At 41.0% G+C, this 15170-nt stretch overlaps 1 protein-coding gene across 4 annotated transcripts in view; it reads right to left on the reverse strand.

The window, feature by feature from the left end:
- vps13b (vacuolar protein sorting 13 homolog B) overlaps window positions 1-15170 on the reverse strand; it is a 341198-nt gene that overhangs the window by 41521 nt on the left and 284507 nt on the right. For all 4 annotated transcript variants that reach the window (XM_077598167.1, XM_077598171.1, XM_077598169.1 and 1 more), the window contains exons 43-46: window positions 13953-14134; window positions 13644-13864; window positions 13333-13464; window positions 5798-5959 (exon numbers count right to left, since the gene is read on the reverse strand). In XM_077598167.1, coding sequence (XP_077454293.1) covers window positions 5798-5959; window positions 13333-13464; window positions 13644-13864; window positions 13953-14134 — 697 coding nt within the window. The remainder of the gene's footprint in view (window positions 1-5797; window positions 5960-13332; window positions 13465-13643; window positions 13865-13952; window positions 14135-15170) is intronic.

A 15170-nucleotide genomic window follows, 5' to 3' on the forward strand; every position in this document is an offset into this window, starting at 1 on the left:
GTTTTATTTCTTGCCGACACGCTACATATTGCGATCAACCCAGCGGATATTCACCCTAAAAATAGTCTACCCGCGAATTCCATGCATTATGGTAAAACCATTCAAAACATCCCAGGCGAGTGGCAAGGCATTTGACTTCCGTGTCCTCGTAGGGCTTGTAACCCTCAAAAACACTCAATACTCAAAGAAACAGCTCTTTAGACCGGTACGCGGTCGATTGGTCGCCGGTCTTTTGGTCGCCGATCTTTTGGTCGCCGATCTTTTGGTCGCCGATCTTTTGGTCGCCGGTCTTTTGGTCGCCTGGAAGGTAAGTGATAATTACCATTTAAATCGTTGCTCAAATTCCCTAAATACAAACTGCGTATTACTATTTAGTCATACTTAATGCCCTAGTAATTAATAGGCTAAAGAAAAGCTCAAAATTTCCCGGACTTTTATTGTTTATTGTTGGAGAACTTGTTAAGACCCTGACTGACATAGCTTCTTAAAGGGACAACGCATGTACATACAAACTCTTATACACTCACACGTCGGATCAGTGAAACTGCTCATGGCCATTGTTGGCTTTTATTGATGCGTAGACCGTGATGTTTTACCTTGTTTTGTCACCGGCCTTTTGGTCGTCGGTCTTTTGGTCGTCGGTCTTTTGGTCACCTGTTGTCGCGGTCGGGGCGACCAAAAGACCGGCGACCAAAAGACCGGCGACCAATCGACCGCACACGCTTTAGACCTATACAGAGGAAAGGCCTGACGTGAATGACAACAGAATGCGGGTGTGAACGCTTGGAAATGGACCGAAGCCATGGATCGAACACAATTTAACAGCGAGGAGGAACAGCTTGCGAGTGATGAATGTCGAATGGCCGCCAACATAGAGGTTCCATATAAAGACAGGCAGTCAGCGTCGCACGAGTTACGTGACGATTTGGAATGGATTGTAGATGCCTGGGCGAAAGTGCCGGCGAGCACTAGTTTGAGCTTTCCTCAAAGCTGGAATCAGTATTACGAAACCCCACGACGAACACGGTGACCCTGACAATGTTATGGAACCAAGAATTGTTGGCCAACTCTTTTTGTCGGATACAGAAGTTCTTTGACAGATTTGTAGATGTTTGAATACTTTGACTTATATTTTCGCAAATATACATTACGTCTGATAGGTTCACCAATAGGCAAAATCAAACTCAGTTTTGCTCCTGTTGCCCTTTTTAAAACATACACTAGCATGCATCTAAGTGCTATGCTGTGTGTCATGCTAGCACAACCACAGCAGCACGTCCTTTAAAACGAAGCGGCCTATTGACAAAAAAACTGAAAATATACTCGCAACTGAGACTGCGCCCTTTAGGGCGGTTCGTTTTATAAGGTGTGAAATACGGTACTTTTAAACCTAATTTAACATCTACACTTTTGCATACAGGACTTGGACTAGGATTTAAATCAAGTGGAGCGGAACTATTTTCACTGTGAGTGCAGTACTTAAATTAGTATGTAGTATGGTAGAAATAATAGGGGTGATCCTACTTTGCAATTTTTCTGATTATAGCGGCCATGTTTGGTCGTCGTTATCCACAAAATACGAGGGATTACTGTCAACCACAAAATGATTTTTTTTTCTGGCATTCTGGTGGTGATGAAAAAAGTAGATGACTATTTAATTGGGAAGGAGGTGTGCAAATACCAGAGGCTATTAAAAGGCTATGAGTAAAAAGTAATATTGTATTGTACTACATACGCAACTACACTGATAAGTAAGGCTATGTCTGGGGAGATTAATGGCTCTTCATTTTTTAGATACTCACTGAATCAGCATGTGATGGAGGCAAAATAGCACAACCAATTAAAACTGTTGGCAAATGTTTTGCAAAAGCAACAAAAACACAACCAAGCAGACATTCAAGAAATACAATCCTTTCTATTATCAGTTTGATTATTTGTATAACCCTAACAAGTAATTAAGTGTGTGTCCTGAGGCGCACATTTATCACCAGGCTCAATAAGAGGTGATTTTTTTTGGCAGAGTTGAGATTACTTATTTATCTACTTTCACAAATCATGCGCATCTCCAGAACACATTTAATATGCTGTATCACAAACATAAAACAACATATGACAAGAGAATCTCGGAATCACATTATTTATCATTCTAAAAATGTTTCTTTGGAGACATCTTGAAGATACAGAGTTCATTTTGACTCACTTCAGATACAAGATGTGATACCATGTTTGCCAATATGGGAAATTGCAAGTTACCAAGTGGGTGTTGGAAGTGATGTAAGAACACAGCTTAACTGTAGTGAATGATTAATACAACGTGACTTACTGACTTAAGGTCTTAATGTGAATAATTGCACCAACGTCTTTTCAGGGTTGACTTTCTCACACTTGTCGTATTGTACATGTGTTCAACAAGCCCACAAGATTATGCTCTGAAGAGCCAAGCAGCCAAGCCCACACTCCACTCAACCTCCAAACCACAAAGGGTTAAATATCATCAATCATCTTTACCAACGTTGTCTGGGCACGGCCAGTAACGCAATGTCTACCACACATTAAAATTACGCTCTGCATGAAACATAAACATTCATGTTTTTCAGTTTCTATTGTCAAAAGCTACCGAGTACTAGATAAAAAGACATAGATGAAATATTGTGATCTTTTGTAAACACTTGTCAGTGAAGAAAAAAAAAATGCCTGGCTATTATTTTGAGAATAAAGTCACGGCCTTATCTTATTTTCACTGACCCTAAACCTCTTCAGTACGTATCAAATTGATATAAAAGATGACCTAACTGTAAAACGATTAGTCATTAGATTAATAATCATTCCTGGAATGGAAAAGAATAAATGCAATGGGAAATGGTAACAGGTTGAAGTGGTTGCCAGCACTTTTGTCTCACAAAAGTTCTCAATTTGAATTTCATTTCAGGCCTTCCTGTGTAGAGTTAACCGGCTAAGTAGAGTTTGTCTCATCTCTCATCTTCTTCCGCTTTATCCGAATGGGGGTGCGGGGGCAGCAGCTTCAGCATGGAGGCCTAGACTTCCCTCTCCCCAGCCACTTCATCCAACTCTTCCGGGAGGATCCCAAGGCGTTCCCGGGCCAGCCGAGAGACAATCTCCCCGGTATGTCCGAGGTCAGCCCTGTGGCCTCCTCCTGGTGGGGCGTGCCCGGAACACCTCGCGAGTGAGGCGTTCAGAGGGCATCCTGATTAGATGCCCGAACCAACTCATCTGGCTCATCTCGCTCCGGAGGAGCAGCGGCTCTGCTCTGAGCCCCTCCTGGATGACCGAGCTTCTCCCCTTATCTCTAAGGGAGAGTCAGGACATCCTGTGGAGGAAACTCATTTCAGCCGCTTGTATCCGGGATCTTGTGCTTTCGGTCACGACCCACAGCTTGTGACCATAGATCAGGGTGGGAACGTAGATCAGCCGGTAAATTGAGACCCATGCCTTTTGGCTCAGCTCCTTTTTTATCACGACAGACCGGTGCAGAGTCCGCATCACTTCAGACGCTTCACCGATCCACCCGTCGATCCCCCTCCCCATTCTTCCCTCACTCGTGAACAAGACCCCAAGACTCATCCACCTGAAGGACCTGATCCCTGACCCGGAAAGGGCATGTAACCTTTTTCCGGGTTCCGATTCTTCTGACACCGGTCATAAAGGGACCGGACCCCGCATATCAAGGGTTCCAGAGCCCCATACTCCCGGAGTACCCCCCACAAGACTCCCCAGGGATACAGTCGAATGCCTTCTCCAAGTCCACAAACCGTGATTCCCCGCTAATTGGAACAAACCCTCCGGTCCTTTTTAAAAAGGGCCAACCCGCACCGCCGTCTGCCAATCCAGAGGCACTGTCCCCGATGTCCACGTGATGTTGCAGAGGTGTGTTAACCAAGGCAGTGCCACAACAACAAGAGCATTTAGAAACTCCGAGCGGATCTCATCCACCCCCGGGGCCTTGCCACCGAGGAGCTTTTTAACCACCTCAGTGACTTCAACCCCAGAGATCACAGAATCTGCACTAGCGTCCCCTCTCTCTGCTTTCTCACAGGAAGGGGTTGGTGGAGTTGAGGAGGTCTTCAAAGTATTTGGCCCATCGATTCACAACATCCCGAGTCGAGGTCAGCCGTGCCCGATCCCCACTATACACTGTGTTGATGGTGCACTGCTTTCCCCTCTTGAGACGTCGGATGGTGAACCAAAATTTCCTTGAAGTCGTTCTCTATGGCCTCACCGGACTCCTCTCCAATGCCAGGGTTTTTGCCTCGGACACGGCCAGAGCCATATGCCGCTTGGCCACCCGGAACCGGTCAGCTGCCTCCGGAGTCCCGTGGGCCAAAAAGGCTCCTTTTTCAGCCTGACGGCACCCCTTCCCTATCAGCGGGTTCTGGGGTTGCCGCCACGACAGGCACAGACCACCTTGCGGCTGCAACTTCAGTCTGCCGCCTCAGCAATAGAAGCGCGGAACAAGGTCCACTTGCACTCAATGTGCCCCACCTCTTCCCGTACATGAGAGAGGCTCTGCCGCAGGTGGGTATTAAAACTCCTTCTGACAGAGGACTCTGCCAGGCATTCCTAGCAGAACCTCACAAGACATTTGGGTCTCTAGTGCCGCACGGGCATCCACTCCCACCATCGGAGCCAACTCACCCCCAGGTGGTGATTGGTTGACAGCTCCACCCCTCTCTTTACCCGAGTGTCCAAGACATGCGGCCGCAGGTCCGATGACATGACCACAGAGTCGATCATTGAACTGTGGCCTAGGGTGTCCTTATGCTTGAACATGGTGTTCATTATTGTCAATCCACAACAAGCGCAGAAATCCAACAATAGAACACCGCTCAGGTTCTGATCAGGGGGGTCGTTCTTTCCAATCACTCCCCTCTAGGTCTCACGGTCAGAGAGAGAGAGAGGGAGTCCCCCAAAGTAGCACTCTCCAGCACCCCTTCCAAGGACTCCAAAAGGTGTGGGTACTCTAAACTGCCGTTTAGTGCGTAGACACAAACAACAGTCAGATCCAATCTTCCCACCCGAAGACAGAGGGATGCTACCCTCTCGTCTACCGGGGTAAACCCCAACATACAGGCACCGAGCCGGGGCAATAAGTATGCCCACACCTGCTCGGTGCCTCTCAGCATAAACAACTCCAGAGTGGAAGAGTGTCCAACCCCCCTCGAGAGGAGTGGTACCAGAACCCAAGCTTGCGTGGAGGTGAGCCCGAGTACATTGAGACGGAATTTCTTAACCTCACGCACGACTTCAGGCTCTTTCTCAACCAGAGAGGTGAGATTCTACGTCCCAGGAGCCAGTTTCTGCAGGCGGGGATTGGACCGCCAAGGATCCCTCTTTTGGCTGCCGCCCAGCTGTCGTCACACCCGACCTTTTGGACCCTCTCACAGGTGGTGGGCCCATGTGAAGGGGAACCCATGTAGTCTCTTTGGGCTGTGCCCGGCCGGGGGCCATGGGAGTCGGCCCGGTCAACAGGCACTCTCCATCGTGCTCCTACTCCAGGCCTGGCTCCAGAGGTGACCCGTGTCCGGGCGAGGGAATAAGGCATTCAATGGAGGTTTTCATTCAAAAGAGGTCTTCTGACCCTGACGAGGATGCGCGGTATGGAAGAAGATTGATTGAGGTTTCGTCAATTACCATATCAGTTCAATTCTAAGTGATGAGGAAAGACTTTTAAAGGTTCCTTTATGTATTGTAAGGGCATGTATTAATGTGGAGTGAAAAAATATCAAAACCTCAAACATCTGGGATGTCAGGTACTTCCCAAATTGTGTGTTTGCGTTACCTGGGGAGATTTGTGGGATCTCCAGCTGTACTGGTGGCTGTGGAGGCTAGCCAGCAGCACGTTCTCATCTGTGTCAACCTGGCCAAAGCGCAGAGTCTCATGGGTATCGTTGCAGATGACATAATGGCTGTAAACTAGTTCCTCAGCCTCTGGATTTCCATTCTGTAAGTAAAAAGCAGAACGGTGGTTTAACTGAGGAGCTCATATGTGACAGAAGACAGAAGCTTTTAGATCTGCATATATATTGTTACAAATGCAATTACGACAACATCAAGTTAGCAGGGTATGGGTTCTTGAGCTTCATGAAAGAAAAAAAAATACATTAAAACAAAACAAAAAGATCTTTCCAGGTCAGCTGTGAGTCAGGAGGAGATTGTGGTGATTCATCAGTGGGAGCAGGATAACCTCAACAGGGGAGTACAAATCACAGGCTGACAGCTAACCAGGATACTGCCTGGAATGAACATGAGGGCCAAATGTACATCTTGTTTTCTCCGCTTCAGAAACACTTGACTTTCTCGCATGGTACGGTATATCCCAAAGTAGCAAAAGGCCACAATTGAATTAGGTAATTCACTAAACATGTTTTTTATTTATTTATTTATTTTTCAAATAAATAAAGGAATGAATACATTTGGTAGTATTTTATGATGAAACCACTTTGCTAAGTATAAATGTGGTCAGTATACAGCTTGTGCACAAGTCTTAGGCTGTCATCTTGTTTATTGTTCCAGTAATTCTACAATGACTATACGTATATAATTATCGCTGAGTTCTTATTAGGATAGAACAAAAAGTTGGGTAACTGCAAACAGCTGTGCTATTATGTGCTCATGACTATATTAATTCAACCAGAGGGCACTCTGGTTGTAGAGTATAGTTTATGATACTGTGTTCCTAATCAGATCTAAATCCTTGGAAAATGATAAAACCATTATGTCTCTTGCATGAACGTGTGTACCTTGGACAGAATCAAAGAGAGCTTATGGCCAAAACTATATGTACATTTTATAATTGTGTTTAAGCTCTACTCAAAGAATGTCTGCCCTAAGGCAATCCTTCTTTCCAAGTAGTTCAGAAAGGTCCATTTACTGGTACCCAGCTACTCACAGAAATGACAGACTTTCAAATGGCAGAAGAGTTGGTCGTTATAACAGGCTGCCAATAAAAGCTTACGGTTTGACTGCCAAGCACGTTTAAGGTTGTGAGGTTGTTGAGGCTATTGAAAATGGATGGCAAAGTTTAAACAACTGCATTAGAACTTAATGATGAAAAATGAGTATAATTGTCAGACAGTGAAGTCAGAGTGTGAGCGTGAATGAAAGAGAGAAGAGAAGGAATGAGATTCACTGAGAGAGTGGGGAGAGAAGGTAAGGGTGAGAAAACTATAAATGGCCCAGCTGCACTGGTTTCATATCCACATCCAGTTAAACAGTGGAACATTATCTGCACTCCCTATCAAATCTGACACTGCACATTTACAAACTTCCGTGAGCCATCTTGCTAAGCCTACTCTTTGATGGTATAGTATTACTGCTCCAATCCACAAGACAACACGATAGGCACAGCACAACGTTCTCCCTGTACATGCAATCATTTACAACTTTACAATCCATTTTAATTGTTCAAATATGGGGATAAACTATATGTTAAATGATTCAATTCACAATCCAATAACAATTTTTCATTGTTAAATACATAAAAAAGGATGAAATGCCAACTTCTGCATCAGGAATCGAAGTATAGATTTCCCTTATCAACCCAGATACTGTTACTTTAGTATTCAGAGTCCAAGCAAGTGATAAATACACAGATGCCCATAAAACGTCTGCACTACAAATTGTAAATAATGGTACCCACTCAAAATAAGACCACATAAAATATTAAATTACAGACTGACGCCTGTAAAATATTTAGGAGTGGAAATCCAGATGAGAATAAAGATGCCTAGACAGCCACTCTATTGGAAAGGGACACATAACAATGGGCGACCACTCTACCATTTAATATTAATCCACTGGAGAAGTATTTATGTACTGTCAGTGATACGGCATTCAATTCGCAAATGATGGATATCTAAAAAAAAGCCTTCTGTCTTGCCAAAATATATTTACACAACTGAGTAACAGATCAACGGTTGTGATGCAGATGATATCCATTATTCCTTTGATTGCAAAATTGTTTCATTGACATCGCGCACTACTGGATCTAAATATCAATGACGTACTAATATTTCAGTGGTTCTATTGGTGAAAACATTCTAGATCCATTGATGAACTCAAAAATACGAGTGATATATTCTCTAGGTTGATCTCGTGAGATACAGTGGTACCTCCACTTACGAAATTGATTCGTTTCAGAAGTGGTTTCATAACTTGGATTTTTCGTAAGTAAAGATACATTTTACATGTAAAAGCTTTCATTCCAACTGTTCTAAGATTCACAATACTACCCCGAAAAAGATGCATTTTACTGTTTATTTAATGTTCGGTCTCTACTTTGGTCAATTTTAATTGGGCTTTTGTTTTGTTTGTAATAAATGGAAACCCTTTGAAAGGAAGATGATAGATCTCAAAATGCCTATCTTAATAAATAAAAAAAGTACATCTGTGAGCCGCACCGTGGCAGTCGAGAAGCACCTCTGATCTCAATGTTCTTCGAAAGATGACTCGCACCCATAACTCTGCTACTAGCTGGAAAACCATCTTTTAACATATTGTTTCAATTTACAAAGGGAGAGAAAATGTGTGAACACAGAATGTGTGTGCGTGCATGTCTCTGTCTGTCAAGGCATGCGTGTAAGGAACACACAAAGGAGAAAAACTTCACTAGAGTCTCACTAGAATACTGTATACAAAGCATAAAATGAAATACATTGTGCCAGGCTTTTGTGCGGCTTCTTACACCAAAGCCACTTCCCTGAGGTTTCGGCGCTGAGAGGCACCAAAAATGAGGTTGGGGAATTGAAAATGGGGCTTCAGATGAAAATGTCAGAGGGTTGAAGTGAGGCTTTTATGGGGCAACTGAATTCAAGTACCTTTTATAATTCCAAAAATATAGATCTGATTCATTAAAAAATTATATTACCTTCTTAAAAATAGCAGTAACACAAAAACTAAAGCGCCATCTTTACTTGTGGCTGCTGGATAGTGTCAATAGAAAGCACTGAATAGATGGAAGAACACAGATGAAAATATATATATCATTATATATACAGTAATCCCTCGATTATCGCGGTTAATGTAGACCAGACATGGCCGCGATAAATGAAAAACCACGAAGTAGGGTCACCCGATTAAAAAATAAATGTATATAAATATATCTTTTTATTTTATTTTATTTATTTTTTTAACTCAGGGCTGAGTCCTAGTAGCAAGTGGAGGACAGGGGAGCTGCTTCCGCTTGCGAATTTCAGCATGGATTTTCACATTTTTATGAACTTAAAAAAAATTAAAATTGTTTTTTTTTACTTCAGTGCTGAGTTCTAGTAGCAAGCGGCTATATATATATATATATATATATATATATATATATATATATATATATATGCTACTAGAACTCAGCACTGAAGTAAAAAAAAACAATTTTAATTTTTTTAAGTTCATAAAAATGTGAAAATCCACGCTGAAATTCGCAAGCGGAAGCAGCTCCCCAGTCCTCCGCTTGCTACTAGGACTCAGCCCTGAGTTAATTTTTTTTTAAAAATACAATAAAAATATATATTTATAAATATTTATTTTATTTTTTTAATAGGGTGACCCTACTTTGCGGTTTTTCATTTATTGCGGCCATGTCTGGTCTACATTAACCGTGATAATTGAGGGATTACTGTATATATAATGATATATATTTTCATCTGTGTATATATATATATATATATATATATATATTTATATATATATATATATATATATATATATATATATATATATATATATATATATGTATATATACAATCTTCTGACAACAGAAAATAATGATATAATGAATAAAACAGCAACTCATCACACTTTGGCTAACAAGGTGCGAATGTCGACATACTTATAAATCAGAATCGTGTAACAAAGCAGCAGTTTCATGTATGTTTATTGATGTCCATCTAGAAGTGTTCCAGCTCTTCTGGTTCGGGATGGATGGTATGTCTATAAATGGACTAATAGCAATAACTTGTGTGGCAGTAAAGAAAGCTTTTCAATGGGCTGACCCATAAGGCCACATAACAAATGTCTGCCTTTCAGTCTTCAAACCAGGAACTTTGAGAATTACACAGTGTTTGCAAAAGAGGATACAGTAGAGCCTTCTGACTCCTTATTTATGGCAAACCTTTAAATCTTATTGTACTTGTATAATGACAATAACATTTAATTATGGCAGGAAAAGGCTGTTAACATGTCCTGCTAAGGTTTTCAATTGGTATCACGTCATGAACTGTTTGTGTGCACATGCGCCCACACTTCAATCACGATTAAATCACATTCCTATCTAAAGATTTTGTCTTTCAGAGAACACAATATTCAAAAAGGTATGTTTATGTGAATCTGAGCTCTGTGTACGTCTGTCCAAAATGACCATACCCACATGCAGCACATTTACCTCATAATTATGATATATTTCTCACTTTAGAAAAATGGTTGAAGTAGCTGTGCCGAAGTTCCAAGGTTGCTGCTGTTTAGTCCAATCAAAACAATAAATAAACTCACCAACTTGAGAAACTAAGACCTAGTGAATATTTGAAAATCCTTGTGGTGTATGAAATGACCAAGTCGTCATGGTTGGCAGGTCAAAATAAAGACATTAAGATATCAAAAACACTACTTCAATACAGTGCTCATTCCTACAAGTACTAGTATTTATGGCTATATTAATGAATGGAAATTGGATTAAACCAGGGGTGTCAAACCCGTGTGCGGTCGATTGGTTCGTTGTTGGTTCATTGGTTTTGTTGCCGGTCTTTTGGTCGCCCCGACCGCGACAACGGGCGACCAAAAGACCGGCGACCAAAAGACCGGCAACAAAAAAAGGTAAAACAACACGGTCTACGCATCAATAAAAGCCAACAATGGCCATGAGCAGTTTCACTGAGCCAACGTGTGAGTGTATAAGAGTTTGTATGTACATGAGTCAGAGTCTTAGCAAGTTCTCCAACAAAAAACAATAAAAGTCCGGGAAATTTTGAGCTTTTCTTTAGCCTAATAATTAATAGGGCATTAAGTATGACTAAATAGTAATTTGCAGATTGTATTTAGGGAATTTGAGCAATGATTTAAATGGTAATTGATTGGTTAAAATGTCGGCACTGGATCGGTTGGAACAAAGACCAGGACCCACTGCGGCCCTCGGCGGAATCGGTTTGACATATGTGGATTAAACTATTAGCTAACACCAATAAAATAGCCGATCGTTGAATGTGATCTATCATACAACAGATCGGAGGAAAGCTTTCATTATCAAGTAAAAATAAAAATAAATCAGGTTCACGGTTTGTTTAAGTAATAGTTTTATGGATTTGGATTTGATATATTTTATCTTTACAAGGTAAAGACCACAGCTGTTTTTGGTATGAAATGCTCCATCAGATATTATTATTCAAAAGTAAAACCATGAGGAAACTTCAAGTCTCCAGTGGTCCGTGTAATGAGTTAACACAGTTGAGCAGAGCCATGCAAAGGCACATTGTCCCTAGTGAGTGAGCATGTATGTGTGTGTGGTAGAGAAGTGGGTGGAGGACCCAGGCCAGATGAGGTCTTGGCAGGTGTCATCACTCAAACATTGCAATATTTTCCCGGGCATGCCTTCAAACACCTTGTGATGTTGCTTACTAGAGGCAGTGGTCAGAGTTGAGAAAGTAGGGATGACAAGGACCAAAGTGCTTAAGTACAACAGAAACACTGCAGCTGTCTTGGGCATGATTTACAACTGAGCTAAATGATGGTCCCTTTCTGCACATTATATGTCTACTACATATATATACAAGACTCGCATAAAATCTAAACAATTCTTGGGAACTGCTCCATTTTGTTTAGCTGATATTCCACCTGGGAAAGGAGAAGGGTGACTTAAATGTCTTTCTGCATATTCTATATCAGAGCATAGATAATATTATCTTGGGATTTCCCAAGAGATTTCCTTGGCCAATACCATATGCAAGAAAAAGTCTCAATCAAGTCAACAGTTTGATTTTCAAGTAATGCAATACTAAATAGAACAAATTACTATTCTACAATGGGTGTACAAATTGCAGTTTCAATTGAACTGAGTGAAATTGTGGTTGAGACACACCAGATGATGACGACAAGCTGCACCCATCAACTTTTACAAGAAAACCGCATTCGTACGGAGTCACAGGAGTGCCAAAATTAAAAAAAAAAGAATAAATATATATTAAGAGAAATAAATATTTATTCATTCATCTTCTGTACCGCACATCCTCAAAAGGGTTACAGGGGTTGCTTGAGCCTGTCCCAACTGAATTCGGGCGGAAGGCAAACTACACCCTACACTGGTCGCCAATCAGCCGTAGGGTACACAGAGGGACAGACAACCACTCATGCTCACAATCACACTGCCACTAAATGGGAATCGAACCCTGGTGGAAGAACCACTGCCCTATTGGGTGGCAAAATAAATATTAAATAAATGAAAACAAAAAGGCATATTTTGTCATTAAAAAAGACAAACAAAAAAAACACTGTCTTCTTACATTGCGTTAGACTTCTCTATTTAGCTAGTTATTGACCGTGCCTTTCTCTTTATGACTGCTTTGTTGTCTTCATCTAACCTTTCCAATTAATTGACTTCAATGTTCCAGAGTGACTACAATCAGCAATAGATTATCACTGTTTTTTTTTTTTTTGGCAGTTGGCAGTCCATCCCCGCAAATATAGCAAACAGTGTCTACAATCTGAGTGAATGAACAAGCAATTTAATGCAGACTGTTTGGTATTTCATTAATTCTGATTTCTAAAGTTAATGTTTTTACTATATGCAGTGGTACCTCTATTTACAAATGCTTCTACATACAAAATGTTCAGGTTATGACCTCTTTGTACTGAACGACAAGGTGGATAGACTGTCACTCCTTTGGAGTACTATTTAATGGTAAGTTGTTTTGAATTCATAATTTGAAGTTGTTTAGATGTGTGTTTGTGATTTTATGCTGTCCGTTGCCAAACGTTAGCTGCCTCCGAACACATGCACTTAAAGGAATAAGAAATATTTTTGCATGTTTCATTCATTTTAATACATTAGTAAATAATTTTCTTATCATTTTCTCATTTTTTGTTTCTTATATCTTGAATACAAAATTGCGACACTGATAATTTTCAAAGGGTTTAGTTGGTAGATTTTAGAGGACTGTGGAAAAAAATACAGAATTTACATGAAAAGTATTGCTCTACTTACAAATAATTAAAGTTACAAAACAAGTTCTGAAACCAATTACTTTCGTAAAAAGAGGTACCACTGTATTGTACATTGATTACTAAAGTTGTTTAGACCTCAACTTTTTATATGTACCGTGCTTTTGTTTGTGGTACCTGTTTCCAGCTTTGTAGGACAGTGTCCAATGTATGGATGGCATACTGACTGACTGTTGTAAACAATGGTTCCAGAAAGATGTTCGCATCCCACACAGTGCTTATTGGACAACATGTTGTTGTAGCCTGTCCCTGAAACACACCACACAAAAATATACTAAGAATCAGCTCTCCTAATCGATAGACTCCAATAAATTTGATACAACTTTTTTCATTAGCGTAATTGAAGAGTAGTGATATTCATTTAAAAAAAATATAGAAATGCAGTGCCATACAAACTTTAAAGATTATGTGATTGTAATGTAATTTACCTGTATAAGACAGGGCTGCAGAACCTGCAGATGTGTTAGGTTTCGATACTCCAGCAGCTTGCAGTCTAGCTGGGTGGAAAAGTTAAAATCCTGACAACGCTTTGGTCCACTTGTCCACTGACGCAAGATGATCTGTGGTTCCCAAGTACCAAAAACCATGAACTCTTGTTTCTGGGGTAACTTCCCATCTGATAAGAAGGGTCGGAGTTTCTGAGAAGGAGCTGCAAAGAAAGGAAATATTTAAAATAGGTCACTGACAGATTCAAACTGAATGTTGAATGATTTTATTATTGTTTTTTGAATCCTGACCTTTCCCCAGTTGTTCTAGATGGTTGCAGAAGTGAACTTGCATATGTGCTAACTGCAGGGACACACCCAAGGAGGGGACAAACCAAGGTGCAAAGCACGAGTCCACACGGGTGCATGCTGCAAGGGCCATAGGTGATACCAACTGATCAGAATTTAGTTGGGATCCACACTCACTATCAGAACTGGAGACAATGAAAAAGGAGCAGATTTGATATTTGATTTTATCAAAGTTCATTGCAAGTTCAAATGAAAATAAACGTGAGTGGAGGAAATGCGTAAAGATAGCTATTAAGCATGCAACGTTTCATACAGATTCACTGAAAGACACTTAATAAAGAAATGTTATTGAATTATCAAACAATAATGATTCTCCAAAGTGTAAGTTTCAAGGGTCAATCAAACTACCACTTTACTTACACTACTACTATTCAAAGGTTTTTGGCAAAGTGTACATTTCAAAGGTCAATCGAGCTGCCATTTTATATACAAAGGTCTTGTACAAAGTAATTAATATACGTTTAAGGGGAACTGCCACTTTACATTTACTGTACTTTACTACTACTTATTCAAAGGTTTTAGGTTGGTGGGTATTTTTTTGCTCAGGAAAATGGATGCTTGAATGAATTTCTAATTAATTGTAGAGAGGCAGCCCAGTGAACGAGTGGTTCAGAGTTCTGGGGTCGAGGGTTCGATCCCAGGTGGGTCCTCACTGTGTGGAGATTTTCCGAGTCTCCGTGGGTTTTCTCTAAGTACTCCAGATTCCTCCCACATCCCAAAAACATTTAGAGTAGGCTGGTTGAGCACCCTAAATTACCCCCAGGTATGAGTGTGAGCATCAATGGTTGTCCGTGTCCTTGTGCCCTGTGATTGGCTGGCCACCGATTGAGGGTGTCCCCCGCCTGGTGCCCGTAGTTAGCTGGGATTGGCTCCAGCACCCCCGCAATCCTTATGAGGATAAGCGTTTCAGAAAATGAGTGAATGCATGTCAGAGTTGATGGAACTGAAGTTAAGGTAATTGAATATCACTAATGAATATTTTCTTAGTAACATCGTGTTACGAAGGTCCTTAAAAATGGTTGCAGCAGAAACTACTGAAGACTTCAGAAACAGTGATGCAGAAGGGCACACCTTAAAAGTAGCTTAACCTGACAAAGTACAATGTAATTTATATGTTTGATTTTTTTCTTTTTTTATTGCTGGAAACTAAAGCACATCAGA

The sequence above is a fragment of the Stigmatopora argus genome, chromosome 4 (assembly GCF_051989625.1).
Source record: "Stigmatopora argus isolate UIUO_Sarg chromosome 4, RoL_Sarg_1.0, whole genome shotgun sequence".
NCBI lineage: Eukaryota > Metazoa > Chordata > Actinopteri > Syngnathiformes > Syngnathidae > Stigmatopora > Stigmatopora argus.